The sequence below is a fragment of the Phoca vitulina genome, unplaced genomic scaffold (assembly GCF_004348235.1).
Source record: "Phoca vitulina isolate PV1807 unplaced genomic scaffold, GSC_HSeal_1.0 scaffold81, whole genome shotgun sequence".
In the NCBI taxonomy this organism is placed as follows: Eukaryota; Metazoa; Chordata; class Mammalia; order Carnivora; family Phocidae; genus Phoca; species Phoca vitulina.
In genome coordinates, this window is record NW_022589784.1 from 5,246,558 (window position 1) to 5,271,250 (window position 24,693).

At 56.0% G+C, this 24,693-nt stretch overlaps 3 protein-coding genes across 12 annotated transcripts in view; 2 read left to right on the plus strand and 1 right to left on the minus strand.

The window, feature by feature from the left end:
* ZNF414 (zinc finger protein 414) lies at positions 1–4,022 on the plus strand. Its single transcript, XM_032394487.1, has 8 exons — positions 1–118; positions 842–1,154; positions 1,484–1,591; positions 1,703–1,808; positions 2,357–2,700; positions 2,781–2,831; positions 3,279–3,452; positions 3,546–4,022. Exons 1-8 carry the CDS (start codon positions 116–118, stop codon positions 3,617–3,619), a joined length of 1,173 nt encoding a protein of 390 aa, XP_032250378.1. The 5' UTR covers positions 1–115; the 3' UTR covers positions 3,620–4,022.
* Positions 4,023–7,944: 3,922 nt separating this feature from the next.
* PRAM1 (PML-RARA regulated adaptor molecule 1) lies at positions 7,945–16,818 on the plus strand. 2 transcript variants are annotated; one of them, XM_032394486.1, is made up of 10 exons: positions 7,945–8,532; positions 10,609–11,944; positions 12,029–12,095; positions 12,172–12,242; positions 14,704–14,758; positions 14,846–14,972; positions 15,119–15,281; positions 15,363–15,396; positions 15,489–15,561; positions 15,663–16,818. In XM_032394486.1, the coding sequence occupies exons 1-9, from the start codon at positions 8,530–8,532 to the stop codon at positions 15,529–15,531; spliced, it is 1,899 nt and encodes a 632-aa protein (XP_032250377.1). In that variant the 5' UTR covers positions 7,945–8,529; the 3' UTR covers positions 15,532–15,561; positions 15,663–16,818. The 2 variants fall into 2 exon arrangements, with proteins under 2 accessions (XP_032250377.1, XP_032250376.1); XM_032394485.1 differs by having other exon boundaries at positions 14,864–14,972; positions 15,489–15,523.
* An 88-nt stretch (positions 16,819–16,906) lies between these two features.
* The window catches only part of HNRNPM (heterogeneous nuclear ribonucleoprotein M), a 40,140-nt gene continuing 32,353 nt past the window's right edge, over positions 16,907–24,693 (minus strand). For 6 of the 9 annotated variants that reach the window (XM_032394477.1, XM_032394475.1, XM_032394480.1 and 3 more), the window contains 4 exons: positions 22,491–22,544; positions 19,666–20,468; positions 18,973–19,024; positions 16,909–17,334 (listed from right to left, as the gene is read on the minus strand). In XM_032394477.1, the coding sequence (XP_032250368.1) occupies positions 17,171–17,334; positions 18,973–19,024; positions 19,666–20,468; positions 22,491–22,544 (1,073 nt within the window). In that variant the 3' untranslated portion in view covers positions 16,909–17,170. Of the gene's footprint in view, positions 17,335–18,972; positions 19,025–19,665; positions 20,469–22,490; positions 22,545–24,693 lie in introns of all 9 variants that reach the window. The other 3 variants (XM_032394479.1, XM_032394484.1, XM_032394481.1) reach the window with 2 other exon arrangements.

Here is a 24,693-nt window from a genome sequence, read left to right on the forward strand (position 1 = left end):
GGGAGGCGGAAAATGGCGTCGACGTGAGCGCGAGCCCGCGGCCGCCCAGGGAGTCGCCGCAGTCTCAGCCGGAGCCGCCGGAGCCGCAGGAATAAGAGGCTGAGCCGGGTCGAGGATGGTGAGCGCGGCGTCGGGGATGCGGGCGCGGCGAACCAGCGGGTACTGGCGGGGCGCGGCCCTGTCGCACGCGCACCCTCCGGCCGACCCCGCCCCCACATCCGGGCACTCTCCCGTCGCTGGCTGTCACTTGGGGAACACCCCACCCCCGGCTTCCTGGCCCGGCTTCGACTGGGCCACGCCTACAGGACTCGGGCTCCGCCCCTGTTCCTTACACATCGGGGCCCTTAGCCCCTCCCTGCCTTTTCACAGCTCGAGCCGGGCCGGTGTATGTATTTCCGTCCGCAAACAGTCCACTTGATCCCTCTGGCCCCTCCAGCATGTTCCCAGCGGCGCCCTGTTCGGAGCCCCGTCTTTGTAACCTTCGTCCCGCCCACACCCCATAGGCCACGCCCCTGCCGTGTAAGGGGCGTCCCACTGTCCCAAGTTAGGGACGAAGGACTGCTACTTTCGTAGGAGTAATTCCTGACAGATACCCCCTTCTGCAATTGGGACACTTCCCGGCTCCCTCCCAGAGATTGGAACACAGGAGGCTCAATCCACCCTTATCCCCTGCCCTCCCCTGATGGTGACTCCTTAGGATGGGGGCTGACCAGGTGATTTCTCAAAGGCATTCGCTGCTTCAGGAATGTCCAAAGGTGTTGGCGGGGTGGGAGGGGTTCCCCTGGCTGGCCCAGGCCGACCTGGGCCCAGAGGGGTTCTCCCTGCCTTTTCCTTCCACTAGGAGGAGGAACCCTCGGGGCCCAGCCCGGACATGCCGGCCGCTGCAGAGCCCAGCTTCAGTGAGACTGACAAGGAGGTGTTGTCCCCAGTTGTGGCCGCAGCAGCCACCTCCTCTTCCATGGGGGAGGAGCCAGGCCCTGAACGGGCAGCCACACCCCCATCGTGGGACCGAGGAGGGCCTGGAGGGACCCAGCAGGGTGCCCCCTCTGCCCCAGACAGTGTTCAGCCTGGTCCCGGATCCAGCCTTGGCCCCACCAGCACAGTCTCTGGGACCAGCGAGGACCTGAGGCCTCCCAGACGACGCCAACAACCAGGTGATATGTGATGGAGCCTTCTGGGGGTGGTCACAGGCCTTGGAACAATTGAGAGGAGTACAGAGTATCTCCAAACTTGGGCCCCATCAAGAGGGAATCACCATTTACTGAGCACCAAGTGTATGCCAGGCTGTGGCTACAGTGATGAGCCAGCCAAGCCAGCCCCTGTCCTCTGGCAGCGCTGTCTGGTGGGGGAAGAAGATGGTAAAGGCCCTGGTAAGAAACCAGTAGAGTAATTCCAGCCTCATATATGCCTCTCTGGGGCAGAACTCTGGACAGCGTGGATGGGGGAAGAGTGGGTGACACCCCCCTTTCTGTGCATCCTGCAGGGAAGCAGATACCCTGCTCCAGCCCTGGCTGCTGTCTCAGTTTCCCCAGTGTTCGTGATCTGGCACAGCATCTGCGTACCCACTGCCCACCCACACAGTCCCTGGAAGGTAGGGCCAGAGTAGGTGGTGCGGAGGCAGTTTGGGGTGGGAGGCAGGCAGAGCCTCCAGGCCGGCCTTGGCCACCCCTCTCCACTCTGTGCTTCATCCCTGCCCTGCCAGGCAAGCTCTTCCGCTGTTCCGCCCTAAGCTGCACCGAGACCTTCCCCAGCATGCAGGAACTGGTGGCACATGGCAAGCTGCACTACAAACCCAACCGCTACTTCAAGTGAGACCCTTACCATCCCGACTTCCACTGGTGCTCCGTGATCAGGCCTCTGGCAGCTCCTCCCACCCCTGATTTGATCGCCACTACCTGGGGGGTCCTTCCGGGGGGGGGGGGGGGGGGGAGGTGGTGAGTCTGGCAGTGGGCGTGGCCTCGGGCAAGCCTTGCCCTTACCTGCCCAAAAAGAGAGATTGGTTACTGGAACGAGTCCCAGAGACCCGGAGGGCGGAGCTCGGAAAGGGCGGGGCACACGTGGTGCGTCTCCGCCCAGTCCCTCCTGACCTCCCTAGAAGAAAACTGGCCGTCTAAGTCAAAATTGAGACTTCCTTCCTCGTTTTCCCAGGGCAAGGACCCGGAGGGGTCCGGAAGGGTCGCTGCCACATTTGGGGGCGCTTAGAGCAAGCCTCCCCCCCCCCGCAAGTGGGGAATCTGTGATTTGGGCCTTAGGCTCCCTTACTTACCACCCTCGCGCCGCGCCTCCCCAGGTAGCATCGGATAGGCCCTACCCTCGTCCCCCAAGAGACCCAGCCCAGCCCTGTGCCTGCCCCCAGGTGTGAGAACTGCCTCCTGCGCTTCCGCACGCACCGCTCGCTCTTCAAGCATCTGCATGTTTGCGCCGAGCATGCGCAGAGCCCAGCCGCGCCGCCACCCCCAGCCCTAGACAAGGAGCCACCGGCGCCCGAGCGTCCCCCGGAGTCCGACACTGTGTCGGCGCCGGGCCTGCCGTTCCCGCTGCTCGAGCCCTTCACGACCCCCGCCCCTGCCCCCACCGGGCCCTTTCTGCCCTACTTGAACCCCGCGCCCTTTGGCCTAAGTCCCCCACGCCTGCGCCCCTTCCTGGCCGCGGCGCCCGGGCCGCCCGCCTCCAGCGCCGCAATCTGGAAAAAGAGCCAAGGTGAGTGTGGGAGCAGGGCCGCCCGAAGGGTGAGCTGGGCTCACCCAGACTTCTGACCTTCACCCGCCCGTTTATCTCAGGTGCCGGCGGCAGCCCGCGAAGACCCCAGGGCGGCTCCGACGCGCCCTCAGGTGCGTGCAGGTGACCACCAGGGAGGGGTGGAGGGGATTTTTCTGTCCTGCGCCCTGCTGGGCCCAGGGGATGCTGGGAGGCAGCGTTGCCCGCCCCTTCCCAGGTGGCCAGAGCTGCCACCCCCGAAATACACGATTTTTGCCTTAAAAATTGTTGGCCCCTGAGCCTTCATCTGCGCCGGCGTTTCCGTGTAAAACCCGCGCCCGCTTCACAAGTCCTTTCCCCCTGCGGTGGTTCCAGGGATAGGAGTGGGGGATTCGGATAAGTCAAGTTTAGTGCCCCCCCAATTACAGGAGGGAACACGCTCGGGAGCAATGGATCAGCCAGGCCAGACCAGCCAGGTGCTCGGGAGCTGATGGGGAGGCGGGGAAAGGTCTGACCCGCACTCGTCCACGTCCACCGTCCCTGGGAGTGGCCGGGACTGACGGGGTCCCGCCTGCCCGCAGGGCACGCGGCCCCGAGCCGCATCGTGTGGGAGCACACGCGCGGCCGCTACTCGTGCATGCAGTGCGCCTTCTCCACGGCCTCGCGGCCCGCCATGACACTGCATCTGGAGGACCACCGGCCCATCGCCCCCGCGGCCCCGGGGCCCGGGCAGCCGCGCCCCGACGCGCCGGCGGGTAAGGCGGAGGAGCGCTCCGGTGGGGAGGGCGGGGGCCCCGAGGCGAGGGGCGGGGCCGAGGCTCAGGCGCCCCCTCCTCTGCCCCACCCAGACCCGGTCCCGCTTGCACCCAAGGTGTCTCCGCTGCTGTCAGAGGGGGAGTGTCCGGTTTTCTCGCCGTTCTGAATCCCGCCGCGGGGGGTGGGGGGAGGAGGGGGGGGACTGGACTGTAGGATGCGGGTAGTTTTGTAATTTTAATGGGGCTTAAGATGGAGGGGGTGGGGAGGCAATAAAGGAGGCGCGATGAGCCAGCCCGTGCTGTGTCTGGGTCCCTTGCCCCTCCGATGCACAGCCGGCCGGTCTAGCAGTCCTGGGGTGCTCGCACCCTGAGAGGGGACAAGCCTCCCCTCAACCTCACTACTCCCCTGTCACTTTAACTGGGACCCAGGTGTCCAGCCCAGTGCTACCCTATCCAGCTGTAGCTGGGGCTGCCAGTGCCTCTTGGCCCATTTCCAGAGACCAGATGGGATGGAAACATCGCTTTTAAGGAGTCCCAGGAGTCAGTAAGACAGGGGGTCCTGAGAAAGTGCTGGGGCTGACCCTGCTGGAGCCCCCCCCCCCCCGTAATCCTGAAGCCAGTGCAGACTCGCAGGTGACAGGGTTGAGGTGCTGGTGCCAGGGCCCCCAGGGGCTCTGGTTTTGTCTTCGTCACTGTCTTCCAGACCTTCATCTTTGGCTGCCTCCTTTCACTTCTGTCGCTATGTTGGCTCTGAGGAGGAGGGTGGGTCAAAGCCAGCCCTAGGGAGCCTGGGCTCCCTCCCTCCTCACTCCTCCCCTCTCTGTCTTCCAGCCATGAGGATCTCCTTTTCCCTTCTGTCATGGGAAATCGGTCCTGGGTCAGGGTTCAAAATTTGGGGCCACACTGCTGTCTCAGCCCTGTTGTCACCAAACCCAGTGGGCCAAGCCTCCTGAACATGGAAGTCTACGCGTGCTGTTGGCAGCCAGCCCTTGGAAGCTAGTTTTACCTCCTGCATCTTGCTCCCTTCCAGCCCCAGGGTCCCCTAGCCTAGGCCCCGGACCCTCTTCCCCCTCCTCAGGTACCTGAAGCAACCCTTCCTGCCCTTCCCCCCAATTTGACCACCACAGAAAATGGGTCTGTTCTCATTACTGCCTGGTAGTGGAGACCTTGTTCTAATAACCTACAAGGCTCCATCTTGAACATCCCCACCCCCTCTCCCTCATCCCTCTCCTCATCATCCTCTTCCTGGGGAACACAGACCGTCTAGGAGCAAGAACTCCCCAGCCTCCTTGCAGTTGAACAGCTCCAAGCTCCAGAGGCCCTTCTGCTTTTCCTGAAAGGGGGGCGCTGATCTGAGTGCCCTTAGGACCGGCCCACCTGCACCCAGGGGCCCACCCGCGGGGCTTCAGGACTGCAGTGTCATTGCCGAGTCGTAGCTGAGACTCAGCTGGCTCAGGCCAGGTGTCTGTTCTGCCAGCACCTCCGGGCCCGTGCTGAGGCAGGTATTGCTCAGCACCTGCTATCGGGCCAACGGGGCCATCAGGGGACCTTGGGGCTTCAGGCCCCCTGAGCTTTTCTCTTCCCAGCCAGGAGCCTTGGAGCTAGGACTTTGTAACTCTGGAGAAGACTCAACCTCCCTACATCTCACTTTGCTAGTCCTTAAGATGGGTGTCAGGATGCTTACCCTCTGGAGTCCTTGTGAAGATTCAAACAGGGACTGGGGAGAGAGGGTGGGGGCTTGAGAAATGTTTGTGAGTGATTCACATCCCTCTGGCTACCAAGCCCATGGCTGCCTGGAACACCCCCCAACAAAGAACCCAGGAAGGAAGTGGGGTGGGATCAAGGGGCCCATTTTACAGCTAGAGAAGGTGAGGCTAGGAGGGTAGGATGACTGAGCCAAGCCCAGCTCCAGTTCCCTCACTGATTCTGTACCACCCTAGAAGCTGGGAAAGGTTCCCATCTATAAGAAAACCCAGGCAGTGAGGCCCAAACGGCACCTCCCCTTTTCCCACATCTCCAGGGACAGGGTTCAGGGTTCCCTCTCCCCCAGGACCCCAACCTGTCTCCAAGGTGTCAGAGGCCCTTCCCCCATCAGGCCCCCTCATTCAGCCACCCCCAAATCCAGGCAATGCCACTTCCCAGTCTCTCGGGACCTTTCCAGAGAGTCCCAGAGCCAGTATCTTGGCCCAGGTACCCCACCCCACCCCATCACCCATGCAACAGCTTCTACCAAGGGGACAGTGTCCCCTGCCCTCCCCCGGCCCAGCAACCTGAAACTGCCCAGAGGCCTAAGGAGCTGGATCATGACCTGGCCTAGGCACCCTGCTCACTACAAAAGCAACTTCCTACCCTTGCCCCCTCCCAACTCATGTCCAACTTTTTCAGCTTAACTGGGAAATCTGCTCCCAGTGTCTCTCCCGGGCTTCTGCAGCCCCTGCCCTCCCTCTGGCCAAAGTGATCCCTCAGAGGGCCCCCCTTCCCCTGACTGCAAAAAGCCTGACCGCCAAGTCTTCTTTCGGCCCCAGCTCCGCCCAGCAGAGGGCGCCCAGGAGTGTCAGTCTTGAAGGGAGATGGAAGGACTGGCCAGCGGATCAGGGCAGTCATCTACTTTGCCCAGCTGGCCCAATGGGGGGCTGGTTGATAAGAAACTGCAGGTTTGCGCTGAAGAGGCCGAGCCTCTCCAGGCAGCTTACATCAGCTGAGTCCAGCCATGTACCCGTCCGGCAGTTGTCCAGCACCAGCCCCATCACCACCAGACCGGGAGAGGGGAAATAAGGCTCCTGGATGCACGTCCCAGAGCCCTGTCTTTGACCTGGACGCGAGCACCCCCATCCCAGGCCCCCAGCTCCTCTGTGCGCCCCTTGACCCCCAGGATTGGCCACCCACGTGCTCAGTCCTCGACTGCGTGCACTTGGACCACATGTGGCTGAGCGTGGAGACCACCACCGTGTCTGTCCCCCAACCATGACCAGGGCAACCAGGTCCATGCCCCTGCTCTTGCGCCTGCTCTGGCTCACCAGCCCCCCATGTGCTCAGAACCCCGGGACCCCTCCTTAGCCCATTGTTCCACAGGCTCCCGAAGCGAACACCTCTCCACACTCCCCACCACCACCACCACTGAAACCCCAAGGCAGACCCTGGCCCGGGCTCACTTTGGGCTTCAGGTTCCTCAACTCCATCTGTGGAACCTCCTGCCCAAGTTCATGGCCGCGCTTTGCAGTCCAGCCCAGAGCCACCTGGAAGGCTCCAAACACAAAGGGGAGTTGGGGGGGGGGGGGGGGGGGGGAGCCCCCCCGGGGGGGGGGGGGGGGGGGGGGGGGGGAGGGAATGCCTCCTGGGGACTGTGGGGGAATAGGGCTTGCCAAGGTGGGACCCTCCAAACTGCGAGTTCCAGGCCATGGGGGGGTGGTTCACACGGGGTGGCTGGCCTTGGAGCCTGGGAAGTCACCAGCTTGTCACCAGCGTTCAGTCCTTTAGCTTACCTTGATTGGGCACCTACTGTATGCTCTTGGCCAATAATCACTTCATTCATTCATTTCCCTCATTCACCAAACACTGGGTCAGTCAGCCTGTGACCAGCCTATGCTGGCTGGTCCCAAAGACTCAGGGAGGACCCACTCTCATCATCCCTGGTCTCCCAGGACTCCTGTTCCAAGGGGAACCCACATCTGCGAATGTGACCCAGGGTGCATGCCTGCTAGTACAGGGATGGGGATGGGCAGGCACAGAGGCTCCAGAATCCTCAACCTGTGCCTCTTAAAAGTGGACGCAAACAGGCGGAGTCCTTTCCGACTGTGCGGTCTGTGGCCTCCATGGCAGGGTGGTAATGAACGGCTCCAGCTGGGAATGCAGTGTCCTCAAGACAGACTGGATCCTTCTACACCCTCGCTACTCCAGGGCATCACCTGGGATCTTTAGAAATCTGAGGCTCCACCACAGACCTGAGGCAGAACCTGCACTTTAACGGGGTCTCAGGGTGACTCGTGGGCACGAGTATCACCCTGAGTGTTTAAGAAATCCCCAGGCTCAGGGCACCTGGCTGGCTCAGAGGAGTAGGAGTCTTGATCTCAGGGTTATGAGTTCAAGCCCCGAGTTGGGTGTAGAGGTCACTTAAAAAAAAAAAAAAAAAGAAATCCCCAGGCTCGGGCCAATTAAGTCAGAATCTCCAGGAGCTTCCTTCCATCTTTTCGTAAACTCCTAAAGCTATTTCCACATATAGCTAAAACTTGAGCATCAGGGCTCTGCACTCTCCCTTTGTCTGTGTGTCCAAAGTCACTGACCTCCTGCAGACCAAGCCCTGTGGTTAGGGCTCGCCTCTATCTGGCTGGGCCTCACACCCCCACAACGCTAGTTCGGCCCACCCCCTTCACCCCCTCTTCACTGCTCTCCCTGCTGTCTCCATTTTCTCCCCTGGCCCTCAGACTCCCTCCCTCCCCAGGGTGGGGGAGGGCAAGGCCTTAGCTACTACCCACCCACCCCCAAATCTGCCATCCCAGCTGGGCCCTCTGTCCCCCACAGCTGTCCACGACCCATGTGACATCTGCCCCTATAATAGGGAAGTCCTGCTCAGAGCTGAGAATCTGACAGTGGGGAAGTGTGGAAATGAGGGAGGCGGATGAGGCAACGAGCCGGCAGAAGGGCCTCACCCATCACGCTCTCCGAACTCCTTAGTCTCCTGGCCCAGAGCTGACCATGCCCCTTACCCCCCGAGAACTCCCCCTCCCAAGGAGGCCCTCAGGGCCTGGCACGGAGTCCTCCCTGGAGACCAGAAGTCAGCCAGCCCCCAGAAACAGAGTCAAACAACTGGTGGCCACATTGGGCATATGCTGACAGCCGATGCACGAAGCATGGAGACCATGGAGACAGTAGCAGGCAGGACAGGAACTCAAGTGCCAGGCAGGATCTGGGGACAGGCAAGGGCTGTCTCCGCCTCCTTTTCTTCCTCCTGTGTCCTCCCCACCCCGCCAGCATCCCCCACCCCCGTGGGGCCCGGGGAGCAGAAGCCACAGTCACTTCCTGAAGGCACCGGCCCAGCTCAGGTCCCACTTGCCCTGTGGCCCATCACCCGCCTGCAGGCATGGTGAGTGAACCCCCAACCCTAGGAGAGCCCCCTCATCCCCCGGGAAATGGCAAGGACCATCACAAAGGCCCAGAGGTGGGAAGCAGCCAGGATGCATCACTGGGACAGCTGGGGCCCCAAAGGGCCTGTGGCCCAGGCTGGGGCTGGGACTTTAATAGGGGGAACAGGCAGATGGCCCAGACTACTCTCCTCCCAGGTCAGCATGAACAGCAACCTGGGGACAGGAGGCCAGGGTGAACAGAGGGGCTTCCTGCGGTGACAAAGTGGGTCATGTACCCGCCACCCACCCCCCACCCCAGTAGTCACCCACGACATGACCTGCTGACCCTGATTTCTCTGGTCCTGTGGGTGACCCGGGAATCCTTCCCCCAACCCACCTGGAGCGGGGCTTTAATAGAGGCATTTCAGGCCCCAGGCGGGGATCACTACCTTTCCTCGTTCTCTGGGTGGGGCACAGACAGGAGCACAGTCTCCACGGTTCTGCCCTTTCCCCCTCCCCAGTCTCCTAGGGTCCAGGTGAAGCAAGGCTTGGGGGCCTGCAGTGGGGCCCCCTGATCAGAGCAGGCCTGGCCTACTTGTGCACCCGCCCGTGTCTGTTACGGAGAGCATGGGGCCGGTCGAGACGGTACCTGGGACGGACTAGGTGCGCCACAGACGGTGCACGGGCCTGACCGGGCCGCTGCTTGGGCCGGCTTGCTGCCTCTTCTCCTGGGTGTTGTCGACTGTGAGTGCCCTGACCGTCAACAAGGGTGTCTGGAACCATGAGACTCTGAGCCCACATCTGCCTCCAGGTCTGTGTCTCTCCACGTCTTTCTACATGAGTCTGTGACAATCAGACTGGACGTGGCTGAGTATACGCCTTTGTATCCTGTATATTTCAGCAAGTATCTACTGAGCACCAACAGTGTGCCATGCACTGGGAGGACAGCAATGAGTGAGCCAAGTCGCTGACCTTCCACAGGGGCGAGGGGGGCAGAGAGAACAAACAAGCCAAGGCACATTTGTGAAACAATATAAAATAAACTGTATGATACATAGTGGCAGGTACTGAGAGAAAAAAAGTAGGTTGGGGAGAATGGAGTTCTGCGAAGCGGAAATCAATTTTTCTAAATGAGGGTGGTCTGGGAGGAAGGCCTCTCTAATAAGAAAATATCAGCAGAGACCTGGAGGTGGAAGAGGCAAGGGCCGGACAAAGGCCCAAGAAAGAGGGGTTGGGGGCGGGGGGAGAGCAGGGGAGAGGCGGAGGCCAGGCCCAGGTAACTGGGTAAGGGAGGCAGATTGATGGTTTCAGGCCTTCATGAGATCTTTAGCTTTTACCATGGGGAAATGAAGCATTGCCACATTTTGAGCAGAGGGGCTTCCTCCAGCTGCTGTGGGGGAGGGTCCTGGCCAGAGATGGGGGTGCAGGGGGCAGAGGGGGAGGCAGAAGACGGGGGAGGCAGGAGACCGGGGAGGAGCCTGGGTTCCTCCAGCCAGCATGACAGTGGTACAGGCAGTGAGAAGTGGCTGGATTCTGGATGTATTTTTATTTTTATTTTTATTTTTTTTATTTATTTTTTTTTTTTAAAGATTTTATTTATTTATTTGACAGAGAGAGACACAGTGAGAGAGGAAACACAAGCAGGGGGAGTGGGAGAGGGAGAAGCAGGCTTCCCGCGGAGCAGGGAGCCCGACGCGGGGCTCGATCCCAGGACGCTGGGATCATGACCTGAGCTGAAGGCAGACGCTTAACGACTGAGCCACCCAGGCGCCCCCTGGATGTATTTTTAAATCAGAACAGAAGGCACTAGGGATGTGGAGCATGAAAGCACAAATAGGTATCTCAAGGACACTTAGAAGGCACCACGAACTGTGGGAGCAGAGGCTATGGGGGAGCATTGGGAGCCTGGGTCCTGATGGGGGTGAGGTTGGGGGCATATGCAGTGCCTAAGTGGAGAGGTCAGGACTCCAGGGAGCCTGGAGACAAATGTGGAAGGCCCCAGCCAACAGGAGAGGGAGCCAATGACAAAGGGTGGCAAAGAGGAGCTAGGAGAACCCTTGTGTGAGTCTCTGCCTGACTGGCTCCATGTCCCTTAGGGGAGCCATCAGGACTTCCGGAGCCTTCAAGCAAAGTTCCAGGCCTCTCAGCTTGAGACCAGCGAACACCCCAAAAAACCCCCGAAGCCTGAGTTCAACAAACTTCTAAAGAAGTTTCCACCACCTGAGCTAAGCGAGCACCCCAGGAAGCCCCTGCAGCCCAGCTGCACTGATCTGCCCAGGAAGCCCCCCAAACCTGTGCCAAGTGAACCCTCCAAGAAGTTCCCACAGCTCGAGGCCCCTCAGAAAGCTTTGCAGCCTGAGCCTGGCCACCCTGCCAAGCCCCCGCCAGAGCCCCAATCCAGCGCCTTCCCCAAGAAGCCCCAGCAGCCTGAGCCCAATGAGGCTACCCCAAACCCCTCCCAGCCTGACTTCGGTATCTTTCCCAAGAAGCCCCCGCAGCCCGAGTTCACTGTGCACCCCAGAAAGCCCCCACAGCCTCAGGTTGGTGGCCTCCCTAAGAAATCTCTGCCACAGCCTGAGTTTAGTGAGGTCCCTCAGACACCCCCCTGGAAGCCTGAGTCCAGTGAGCCCCACCCCCACTCCTCCCAGCCCGACTTCAGTACACTCCCCAAGAAGCCCCCACAGCCCGAGTTCACTGTGCACCCCAGAAAACCCCCGCAGCCTCAGGTTGGTGGCCTCCCTAAGAAATCTCTGCCACAGCCTGAGTTTAGTGAGGTCCCTCAGACACCCCCCTGGAAGCCTGAGTCCAGTGAGCCCCACCCCCACTCCTCACAGCCCAATTTCAATGCATTTCCCAAAAAGATCCCAGCCCCTCAGCTGAATGACCTCCCCAAGAAGCTCCTGCACCCTGATTTTGGTGACCTCACCAGGAGGTCCTCAGAGCCTGAAGTCAGTGTGTTTCCCAAGCGGCCACGGCAGTCTGAATTCAAAGCACCCTCCAAGAAGCCCCTGCAGCCTGAGCTGGGGAGCCTCCCCAGAGTGTCCTCGGAGCCCGAGTTTGGCCTGCTCCCCAAGAAGTTTCTGCAGCCCGAGTCCAGTGCTCTGCCCAAGAAGCACCTGCACGCTGAGTTCTTTGGTGATCTCCCTAAAAAGCCCCCCCTTCCTGGCTCTGTTTCAGAGAGCTCACTCCCCACTGCTGTCACAGCCTCCCGCCCCAGGCTCCCACTCAGCCCTGGCTTTGGAGCCAGGCAGCAGAGGTCAGGAGCTCCCACTCACAGTGGAGGGTCGAGGCTGGGCCTCAAACCCAGCTACCCACCCCGGCGGAGGCCTCTGCCCCCAGTCAGCAGCCTGGGACCCCCTCCAGCCAAGCCGCCGCTGCCTCCTGGCCCCAGGGATGTCCAGAACTTCTGGAGAGCCACAGCCGCAGCCACAGGTGGGTCAGGGCAACCCAGGCAGAAAGCTGGGTAAGAGGCTCCCTGGCAGGGCCTGCCTCCCTCCTGCTCTCATCCCTCTACAGCTCTGAGGAGGACCCGTTCTTCTGCTGGGATCCACTCCCAGGCCCGACAGACTGAAGACATCCCGCAGTGAGTGTGGGGAGTAAGCGGGCCCTGGCACAGGTTGAAGGCTTGGAAGAGGCCCCTATCTCGGGTATTCCCGCAGGGACCAGGACGAGGCCTACGAGCTGTATGACGACGTGGAGCCCACGGACAGCCCCAGCCCCAAGGGCAGAGGTTTGTTGGTGGTGGGGCTGAGCTCTCAGTCAGACCATCCTGCCCAGGCCCCTCGGGACAATTCATTGCAAGGGCATATTCTGCCATGCTGCTGGTGTGAAGCCAAGGGACAATCCATGTCCCTGGCAGTGCCAGAGGAGAAAGTAGAGGGCAGGAAGGGCCTTTCAGAAAAGTCCTACCAGCTCCTGATGGGCAGAACAGGAGGAGGTAGGGCACCCTAAAGGCCAACAGCCAGTGAGCATGGTATGGCCTGGGCGGGGGGGAGGGGGCAGGGTGGTGGGAGAATGTGTGAAAGAGCAGTGGAAGAATCAGGAAGTGGACTTGGTGGCATGTGATGCAGGGGTGAGTGGGAGCAAGCCAGCTCATGACATGGATGAGGCCCAAGTTTCAAGCCTAACCCCTGGGCGCAGACTGGGCGTATCCCTGAGTCGGGGACAAGGTTTCAGCTTCCATAGCAGACCTGTTGTGTTGGAGGTGCTTGCTGGATGTCCAGGTCGGACTGGGGCCTGAACTCAGGCATGGGGTGGAGACAAAGACCCCTGAGCCTGTAGTCCTAGACACTCTGTGCTCTGGGGTTCCTAAGGACCCTTTTTTTCCCTCTCTTCTTCCAAGCATCTGCTCCTGGAGAGCAGGGCAGTGGCAAAGCAGACATGTCTCCAGCCCAGCTGCAGGGTTAATGCCTTTACCAATTTTGAGTGGGAAAAAAAAAAAGTGACTTTTACGCAAGCCCTGTACGTGACCATCACTGAACATGTACAACTGCCCCCGCCCCCACGACAACAGCTGACCCCTTGTCCCCGACAGGCTTCCGGTGGAAGCCTGAGGACCCAAGAAGCAACTTGCCCAAGCCCTGTGCTCCCAGACTGTTTCCTGGCCCCATCTCTGGAAGGGCTTCCTACAGGGTAACCTTTTATTAAGGGTGCCTTTGGGATGCTCCCGCTTCCCCCCCAACCACCCACCCCCCACCCCTGCACCAGATCTGCTGCCTCTACTACTCCTTCCTGAACCCCTTCTGCTTCTCCTGGGCTTTCCTCAGGGGCTGCTTGCAACACCCTCTGTTAGCAGAGCTTCCTGACAGGGCTCCTCCTGCTTCCGCTCTGGTGAGGCTCTTGTGGCTGGGGTCTGGGGGCCACTCTTGGGGCCACAGACATGGAGAAAGGCAGTAACTGGCCCACCCCTTCCCCAATCCCAAACAGACCAGGAACATCCCCACCTCTGCTCACTGTCCCTGCCCATGGACAGTCGTCTCCCCATTCCATGCCAGTCATTCTGCAAGACTCCAATCAAATACACTTCTCAAATCTCTCCCTTCTTGAAACACTATGTGGGCCCTCACTGGTAGTACGGATTGTCCCAAAGTTTGCCCTTTTCAAGTCTAAACGCCCACTCAGCCCCACTCCAGAGGTTCTTTGCACTGCTGGGGGCTCCCCTGGAAAGGGCTAAGGCCACCAGACCTAGCTCTTACCCAGGATTTCAACAGGTCCCCCTCAGAGCCTGCCTTACCTGCGTGGCCTGATTAGGGTCACACTGCCAGAAGTCTGGGCCGCAGGTATGCCAAGTCTGCCCTGCACCACGGCGCCCGGGGGCGTGCTCTACACTGTGCTGGGTTTCCAGGGGCCCTAGGGTGCCTCTGGGAGAAGGGGAAGCAGCCGGAGGGAATGTCCTGGGTGAGACTGTAGATGGCATCGTCACATCTGAGCACCAGGCCGAGGCTGGAGTCTGGCGCAAAAAGCTGAGGGCTTCAGGTTCTGGGTCCTTCACTCAACTGGTATTCACGAGGCTCTCTCCATAAGCCAAACCCTGGCCAGCAGAATCCTCCCTGGAACGCTGGCAGTTTGCCAGGAAGTCAGCCCTCACCAGGCAGACCCCTCACAATTTGGTCTCAGCACCAGCCAGGCCAGTCCAGGAACCCCGCCCCACCAGCCCCTTCTCAGACGCCCATTTCATCTGCTCTAAGAAATGCTTTTGCCTTATTTTTGACCCAGATCCCATGACAATTCCCAGAAGCCAACCTACTCTAGGAGACAGACATGAAATGGCCTCAAAAGCCTGCAAATAAATCCTGCCTGTATCATTTCCAGCCAGATGACCTTGGGGCAGAATTGCTTTACCACTCAAGAGCCTTTATTTCCCTCATCAATGAGCTGGGAATGACAGTATTGCCTACTACTCTAAGTAATAAGGTTGCTGTGAGGGCTGAAATGAGTTACTCTAGTAAACAGTTTCTGCCATGCCTGCCATGCAGTAGGAGTTACGAAAACAAGAGCCAATCCACTAGAACTCACAACCCAGGAGAAAGGCCTAGGGAGAAGATGGGCAGGTGGGCAGGGTGGGGTTTGGGAGGGGGTGGATGTCCTGAGAACTGACCCAGGGAAAGCTCATTCAAGATCAAGCCACCAGTGTCGAGAGGGAGGCTGAGCCAACGGTCCCTGCCCTAACTCAGCGTTCTGACTGCTCCCAGATGACGTGCCACCTACCCAGCAACCCCCCAGGCCACCACAAGATCCAGAACTCAGGTACCACAGGGCAAAGGGCATGTAACACGGAGGGGCTGAGCTCTGGAAGGACACGGAGGGGGCCCCTGAGGAGCACATCTTCCTCAGGAGCATCCAATTCCTCAGGAAGGAGAAGGCCCCCCAGCCACAGCAGTTGCCACCCGCAGACCCAAAGACCCTGAAGCAGATCCGGAAGGCAGAGAAGGCCGAGAGGGAGTTCCGGAAAAAGTTCAAGGTGTGAACACCAGAATCCTCGAAACAAGAGCCCTGGAGTTTTGGGCACAGCCCCAATTGACCAAGGCCCCACATATTCCATCCTCAGAAAGATGGGGTTCCTGGGGTGAAAGCACAAAACAAAAGCTCTAACATATCCCTCCCCAGTTTGAGGGGGAGATAGTGATTCAGACAAGGATGATGATCGATCCCAACGCCAAGACACGTCGTGGGGGTGGCAAGCACCTGGGGATCCGGCGTGGGGAGATCCTGGAGGTGATCGAGTTCACCAACAAGGATGAGATGCTGTGCCGGGACACCAAGGGCAAATGTAAGTCAGACAGACCAGAAAGTCCTAGGGAAACAGGCTACCACCAAGGCTGGGAGCTTACCTATCCCACTTTCTTTGCAGATGGCTACGTGCCCAGAACAGCTCTACTGCCCCTGTGAGTGCTGGCCCTGACTGGGGGTGATGGGGAGGGCGGGGTGGTCAGTGGGCCAAGGTGACTCTTACTGACCCAACTGTGCTCTCTGCCAGGGAAACGGAGGTGTATGACGATGTTGGCTTCTGGGGTATGTAGATGCTCTGGGTAGGCTGGAAGGGACCAGAGGTAGGCTGGAAGGAGGTAAACCCCTCACCCCGTTTCCCTGAGGGCTGCTCATTATCCGTTTACGGGGAGAGGAGTCACTGCAAATCACCCTTCCTCGGCAGACCCTCTGGAGAGCCGACCATCCCCCCGGGAACGGTAAGGCCCACAGGTGTGGGTACCCAGGACAACCGGCCAGCCCAGCCACCCACTAACCCAGGAGTCTTGGATCCCAGATTGGCAGTCACAGAACCACCCAGGCTCATGCCTGCCTACATACATGAACCACATAAAGCTCCTACTGAAAGTGATTCCTGCTTCTTGTCTTTTCTTTCCCTCCTGATTGGCACACAGTGGAGTCATGATCAAACACTTGGGGGTCTGCGAGGTCGACCCCATCCCTCCACGGTCTCCCCCTCAGGGAGAAACACCAGGAGGAGGAAAGTGTGGCAGGGAGAAGGTGGCAAGGCTAGGACCCCACAACCAAACATGACAAGCAGTGGCGGCAGCTCCGCACAAGCTGCAAATAGCTGTGTAGCCCAAGCGGACCTACGTATGAATGAGATCACATCTTGGGGGAGAAAAGGGAGGGGTGACCCAGTTCCGACAGAGCCCAGGTATCACGTTCAGCCTAAACCGCTAGAGGACTAAATATGCTCAGAAACTCGCACCCTCCTCAGTCTGTTACTGTAGCAAAGAAAAGCTGCTATGGACTGAAAGTATATATGCCCCCCACCCCCCACAAGCACACACCACAATTCCTATGTTGAAAGCCTAACGCCCAGTGTGATGCTGTCTGGGGGGTGATTACTGCCTTTATAAAAGAGGCCCAAGAAAGTTCCCCTGCCACTCCCACCATGTGAGATCACAGCTAGGAAGTACCATCTATAAACCAAGATCAGGTTCCCTCACCAGACATGGAATCAGCCAGTGTTTTGATCTTGGATGTCCCAGCCTCCAGAACCGTGAGAAATACATGTCTGTTGTTTATAAGCTGCCCAGCTTATGGTACTTTTGTTATAGCAGCCAAAGTGGACTATGACAAAAGCCAAACTGGAAATGAGCCTGACACAATGTCTGTGCCCCGAAGAGCAACGGCACAGGAGGAAGAGAGAACGGCTCTCGGGACCGCTAATATCCAAGTGCTTTGTCACCAGCACTGGAAAATTCAAGTCCACTCAGGACTCAGTTTCCATAAAGAGTTCTCCTGAAGTGGCCAGGGTCCATGCCCTCCACCCTCGGGGTCCACAGACAAAGCAAGAATAGGGATGAGACCTCCAGTGGTCACAGCTCCAAGGGCAGAAAGAAGACTGGCTCTAGCTCCCCAAACCGGAGGTGGGTGCCCCACAACACACAGGCAAAAAGCAAGCATCTTTTCAGGAACTGGTATTTATTATCAAAGTCATATTCGATGTCAACAAGATGCCACAACTACAAAAAAAATTGCGCACATTGCAATCTCAATGCAAACAGTCAAATGGAACCCCAGTCATTAAAAAAGTAATTCAAATTACCCCAAAAAGCAACTGAATTTTTTAAACATCTTTATACATCCAGCCAACAAATTAAAATGGTTAACAAGAAAAAATACAAATTCAGAGGTCTGGTATCGATGTTTAAAAAAGGCAACTGCTTAAGCATTTCTATCGATTCGAACATCAATCTCTCGGCCACTCAGCTTCATCCCATTCATCATCCGGCAGGCTCTCTCAGCCACCTCTGGCGACTCAAACTTAACCACACCGCACCCCTTGGACTTCCCGTTCTCCATCTTGATGTCGGCATACAGCACGTGGCCTGGGCACAGGGAGGGAAGAAGAGACCACAACTCATCAGGCAAACCCAGAGCTCAGCCTCAGTCTGGGCTCCACTCAGTCCAGATCACCTGTTGGATTTCGGTGGACAGAGTCAAAAGGGAGAGCGGCCCTGGCACACGAATGCTCAGAACACAATAGCCGGGATCCAGCGACTATGGCCCTCAGCCATGTTGCCATTCTTCTGCCAAGAGGACAACAATCGACCCATGATAAGCCTTCCTGGCAGCTTCAAATGCATACTCATACACTCAAGGAAGTTATAAAGGGGGCTGTGTGAAGCCAACCTTATAGGTGAGTTTTACAGAGGCTTCATCTTCCAGACCCCACACCACAGCATTTACGAGGCCATCGTGATATAATGGACACTTCTGTACTGTCCACACACAGGCTGCGTCCTATCTCACAAGTGGGTTTCACATATTCATTCAAATACTGGTTAAGCATCCAGGTATGTGTCAAGCACCACCATGAAACAAGTCTATAGGGGAAGAGCTAAGGACATGACCGTGTAGCCTATGCTAGGGGGCCCTCGTTTCTAAAGCCATTAACTCAGCCCAAGGGAAGGGCAACATCTAGAGGGCTTCTCATGGGACAGATCTGAAATACTAAAGTCCACCAGAAGGTAAACTCTTACTATAATAGCATGAAATAAAGCACTTCTGGAGAATGACACTTGCAACTCAGGGTTCAGGGACAGGAGGGAGATGAAAGAGGAGGGACTAAGTTACAAAGGGGCTAGTGAGTTTCTCTCGTTGGCAGATGGGCACCTCCAGGCACCTGAGGCAGGGGAGCAGCCTGATCCAACCTGACTTTTCAGAATACCTACTACAATGTGGAAACTAAGGAGTGGGGCGAGGGCAAAAAGGCACACTATGGCTCAACAGCTGCCCCAAGAGAAGAACCAGGAGAAGCAGCAAAGTGGCGCAATCTGAACTACCAGTGAAACAGGAAATGAGAAACAGTGAGGAGGCCTTGACCCAGCAAGCCACCCAGACTTCTGGCTTAGGTCCCGGGCTCCCACTTGACGTGGTTAAAAGAACAGAGGTGGTGGGAGTGAGGGGCAGGGATTCACCCGGGGACAACTTCACTTCCTTTCAGCCACACAATGAGCCTTTCAGAATGGTGGCCTGGTGTGCCAGGAAACCACAACCAGAGCCGCTCAGCCTCATTCACACAGAAGCTCACCCCTGGGAACTTCCGAGGAAGTGCTCTCTGAGGCATGAACCAACAGTGCGGTGGTAGAAAGCAACCTCATCGTACATGTTTTTATTCAGCTTTGTCACGTAGAAGCCATGTGACCTTGGCAACGTGACTTTGCCTGACTCATCTGCAAAATGGGGACATCACCTCCTTTCAAAAACCGTAAAAGGAGAAGGATGGGGTTGAAATGAGAACACAGGTGAGAAGTGTCTGACACATAAGAGGAAACTCAACAACTGGCTTGAATACTTGCACAGGCAGAAAAATGGCAAGTCCCATTGGTCCTCGAGTCATGGCAAGTGGCTGTGAAGACCAGGATGGGAGCTTCATTGCACCCCGCAAATGCATCACTAACAAGCTAAGACTTCTGAAGCCACAACACATGGAAGCACCTAGAAAGCCTTTCCCAAACACTTACCACATTCGTTGAATTTGTCTTTTAGCATCTTCCATGTAAAATCAAATGGGAGCTAAATGGAAAAGGAGAAACTGATGAGTGATACAACCAAATCCTAATGTCCTAATGCATAAACACCAGGGTCTCTCTGAGAGGAACTTTCAGGACTTCTTGTAACACCAAGAAATAGGGTACCCTTCAAACTGAGATACCAGCAGAGAACAAAACACACCGGTCTGGGATGAGGTTCGCAAACGGCACACCAAGCGCACTCCCTTTGTGGCACTAACTGTCTAAGGGAGAATCATGCAGACGACAGGAGCCTACGGTAAGCAGCCCACAGACCATTCAACAGTAACTGAAGGTGGTCAACTTGGTATAAAGATAAGGCAGATATAGCCCTTTGTCTCTGTCATGCCCAGGTGTAGTGGTTCTTCAAGCCAAGGGAATCAAGAAGCTGGGTTCCTGAGCTCACTGTTGGTTTCCGCCTAGCAGTACAAAAACCTGGGGCTCCTGCTGCACAGAGTTCGTTATGCTCTCCCATCCCCTCCTTATCCTACCAGCACCAGACTTTGGGGACAGTAGCAAGGTGGCCTTAAGTGCTGCTACTCTGCCTCCCTACTGAGGGCACCAACTCTGACGCCAACCTGCCCCCTCCTCCCTTTGTGCCTACCACCACCACCACCACCACCAAGTTGCTGAAGAACCACTTACATTTCTCACAAATATCTGGCAGGCCTTCCTGGCCACCCCAGGAGCATGGCCTCCGGCTCCGCCAAAGGAACCTGCGAAGCTTCCTCCAAAGTTGCCACGCTCCATCTCGATGGCGCGGTCAAAGCTGGCACCGCCACCGCCACCCATGGCCAGGCCCATGCGCTCAATGCCGGCGCCTAGGGCTGGACCCATGGCAGGACCCATGCGCTCCAGGCTGTTGGCGCCCATGCGCTCCAGGCCCATGCGCTCGAGACTGTTGGCGCCCATTCGCTCCAGGCCCATGCGCTCCAGGTTGTTGGCGCCCATGCGCTCCAGGCCGGTGGCCATGCGATCCATCACGGGGCCCATGCGCTCCAGGCCAGCCCCCATGCCTGCGGGCACCATGCGCTCCATGCTCAGGCCCATGCGCTCGATGGCAGGGCCCATTCGCTCCACACCAGAGCCCATACGCTCAATGGTCTGGCCTACGCGGTCGATGGGCGCGGCCATGCGCTCAAGGCCAAAGCCCATGCCGGCACCCATGCGCTCCACGCCAGAGCCGATGCGCTCCATGGTCTGGCCCATGCGCTCGATGCTGGAGGCCATGTGGTCGAGGCCCAGTGGGCCCATGCGCTCGATGCCGGAGCCCATGCGCTCAACTGAGCCCATGCGGTCCATGACCAGGCCCATGCGCTCAATCTCGGAGCCCACACGATCCATGCCATGGCCCAGGCCTGCGCCCATGCGCTCCATGCCGGCACCCCCAATGCGGTCAATGCCAGGGCCCATCCTCTCGATCCCAGGGACACTGCCTCCACCTCCACCTGGAACAGGGACACAAAACACAGGCAGATATCAGGGACTTGCACACCTGTGTGCACACCATGCCAGGAGGGTGACCTGGGTGCAGAGGCTTGGGCACTTCACAAGCTCAACCCCAGTTCAGGAATTAAATCCCACAACAATTTATCATTAGACATCCCTCAAATGTCGAGAGACAATTGTTAAGGCGGGGTAGTGAGGACATCATTCTTCCTATATCTGTGCAACAGCTAAAATTTCCATAGTAAAATTTTAAAAGGGAGAAAATCCACCCTGGAGGACTTGTGTCAACAATGTTCTCCATGTTATTTCAGAAGCGCTAGTACTTGTAACTAGCTTTGTGAGCCATGGTTGTCAGTTCCTGAGAACTCTGAGGTCTCCCCACCAAATTTAACTGAGAAATGCTCTCAATGAAGGAAGCTCGGAAACCCCACCCTCAGTTGGTCAGTCTGTGTGATGGATTACATGGATTATATGTGACAATTCCAATCACTCACAACCTTTACCCTTCTCTCAGCTTGTCCCTCTCAGATGCCCTGCTGACAGCCAGTATGGCTGCATTTCCTTAGCACCCCAGGCAAAAAGCAGCTAGTATACAGCCACGCAATTAAGAGGAGATAAAGGAAACAAACACCAATATAGATCCTCTATATCTAGATGGACAGACAGCTACTTCCAGGGAGCCTTACTCTGTGAGGAAAACCCCCAAATGAGCTGTGCATAACTCTGCTGGCTTTGGAGGGAAAAGAAGTCGATGGCACTGCAGAGTAGATCCCAGAAGAGGCCTAAGATCAGTTCTCAACACATGCTGGCATGTCAGCAATGCAGTGACCCTGTGAACCTGGTAACTCTGGACAAGGAGGGTCTGGCTCCAGCTGCAAGGCCACCACCCACCACTCTTCCACCATGCAGAGCATCAAGGTCCCGCTCACTCAAGCTTCACCACCACCACCACCACCACCTGCCTCTGAAAAAGGTCAGCTGAGCCCACAGCCAGCCCATTCCTGACCCAAGCGGCCCAGTCCAAGATGTAAATTCAAGAAAAGGAGACTCAGAAGTTTCTGTGAGTCTCTGACCTCACATATCACTCCACTTCTCCAGGACTATTTCCTTAGTCATGCTGAATAATAGCACACCAAGTGGCAAAATATAAACACAATTTAAGAAACACAAGTTCTGCTCTGAGAGCAGAAATTTCTCAGAAACTACTAAAAAAAAAAAAAAAAAAGAGCAAGATAACTAGAAAAGGGCAGGTAGCAAGCTCAAGAACATCAGAAATCAGGCTGGCCCCCCGGATGCCAAAAGCAGCAGAGAACAAGGGAAAAACGGTGCCCATGTGGAGTTTTAGAATCAGCGCACCACAGAAATAACCAGCAAGTGGAGTTACCAAGGAAATGCCAAGGCACTCAGAGCCATTGGGCGGGGAGGGGAGATCAAGCTGACAAAAGAAGTTCATTTAGTTTTAAGTACCCATTAAAAAAAAGTGTGTATTAATGGAAGGATATAGTCCAAAATGTTTACAGCACTCATCACTGGGCAGTGAGATTGCAGATATTTAATTTTTTAAAAAATAATTTTCTGAATATTTATCAGTACAAATGTACAGTTTAGTAAGCATTTGTTAGGAATGGAGCTAGTATACTTTTATAATCAGGTTATTTACTTTCAGAAATTCACAATTTTATGGTATTTAAAACAACAAAGTCCCCCAATTACATGGATATTATAATAATGACAATGGCTAACGCTTACATAGCACTTATGTATGTATTCTCTTCTATGCGTTAACTCATGTATTCTGCACAACAACCCTATGAGGTAGATACCATTATATCCCCATTTATAGTATGGAAAACAGAGAGGTTCAGTAACTTGCCAAATGTCACACAGCTAGGAAGAGACAGAGCTGGTTCCCACCCAGGCAGTCTATTTTAGAGCCCATACTTTCCACCACTACACTCTACTATCCCCAGTAATAACAGCCTATTCTAAAAATCAAAACATCAAAACTAAGCGTTTCCTACCTCCTCCCTGCTTTGCAATGATCTCTCCTCTCTTCAGTGCATTACTTAGGATTTCTAAGGAAATCAGGAAGAAAAAAAAATTAGCCAAATTTCTCTATGATAACAGAAATTTGTTTATTACAGATTCTAGAATAAGAATATTACTAATTTAAAAATAAAACAAGGAAAGGGGGGGAGGGGTTAAGAAATACACACACAGACAGGATCATTTTACTAGAAAACTCTAAGAGTCCTTGATGATGGGTCATGATACTAGGATCCCATGTAGCTCCAGAGTCTGAGCCCAGTTGGCAAGACCATCTGGGAATGCGCCCAGCAGAGCTAAGTAAGAGCCAGTGTGCACCAATGAAGTGAACTTAGAAAATCAGAGCAAGAACGGGGCCAGTGGCACAGTTTCCTAAAGCTGGTCCAGAGCCTCAGCACTCCGGCTGAAGCCTGCACTCACCCACCAGATCCAATCAACACCTCACAGTTATCCTTTAGCAAACTAAAGCTGTGGCTATACTTACTGCCAAAACCCTGAAAACCAGCAGCAACTGCATGCCGAGCTGAAGTATGACCTCATTAACAAGTCGTGCATGGAAAGACTCCAGCAAGCTAAGCCCACCAGCCCCACCTGGAAGGAGCTGGGTGTGGTGATGATTAAGTGACAGACAAAGCTTCAGGAAAATAAAAACCCCAACACATCCAAACCACATCCAACACCCCGTCGAAAACAGAAAACACTGTTGCTTGTTTGCCAACGATTCATCCAAACCTCTTTAAAGTTTGTCTAATGCTATAGGGTTAGTACTAGCTTTTAAAAGTTTCTTCTCAGCTCTTCACCCTGTAAAGAGATTTGTACCCACCCCCCTTCTCTGGTCACAAAGTGTGCTCAGCAACGTGGACCAATAGCCACAGAGCATATCTCATTTCATGACTGAGACCACAGAGATGATCCCTAACCACACAGCTGTTTCTGGTACTATAACTACCTGCTACAGGAAGGACGTGGGAAAGCATACCAAGAAACAACAGACCTCCGGCCTGCAAACAAGTAGGGCTTACTTATTCCGTGACACCTGCGATCCTGCTCAGCATACACAGGCCTAGCTTCACGTTCCTAAATCGGCACTTAGATCAAAATATTCCTTGCAAAAGCTTCACAATCGGCACACCACTGATTTGAAGAAAAAGGAAAAATTCTTTTCATGGGCATTCACAGACCTCCCTGCTCTGACTCTGAACTTGAATCTGTTCTTCCGACCCCAGGTAGACCCTCACCTCCAAGCCTCTGCACCTGATGCTGTCAGCCCTCTCTATCCTGCCAGTACGCCCTCTAGTTACACTGGACTCTCTCAGACACCCAGCCCCTCCAGCTTAAACTACATCTCCTGCACGGTCTTGCACTTCTGCTCAGATCCAGTGCTCTCAGCAGGAAACTTCTATCAGCCACGTAGGAAATGATCACCTTTGTGTGTTGCTCACCCGTCTGCCAAGGGCCTAGGAACCAAGATCTTCACTGGCACCCTCACGAGGCCACTTCTATGTACGGACCTCTGGTGCTGCCCTGAGTCACTGCGCATCGTCTCCTCAGCTGCACCACCTCCTTCAAGATCAAGGACCACATGTCTACATCCCTGCACCACCAAGTACAGTGGTTTGCAGAAACAAGGGCAAAGATCTACTGCCTTGATAGTAGAGAAGGGACACTGAATGGGGAGACACAACAGAAAGTAGCACCGAAACGATTCAACTTTCAAGTGAAAACCAGAAAGGAGAGAGAAATCAAGAACTGAATAAACAAAACAAAACAAAACAAAAAACCCACCCAGGCCAACTAGTCTGAAATCCCAACTTAAACTTAGACACCTTTTTACTAAATTGGGTCTGATCACAAGTAGCAGCAGGGAATTCCAGAACAAAGCCCTTTAAAGCTCTTGCTCATGTCACTTTGGGAGGTCTCAGGACAAAGAGACAAGAGAGTCTCAATCAGAGAGAAGGTGGCAAAGCAGCAGGAGATAGACGACATTTCTATTCAGGTCGGGACTGGAGGAGTTCCCTGTTGCCATGAAAAATAATGACCTCACTAGCTCTACCCCTTCTCCACGAACCAGGACAAGGCCACCAGCCTCATCACAGAGGTTGAGAGGCACCACAGTGTGGCAAAGAATTAAAGGCCTAAGGCAGGAAGAAGAGCCTATGGAAGCGAAGTCATGTGCCA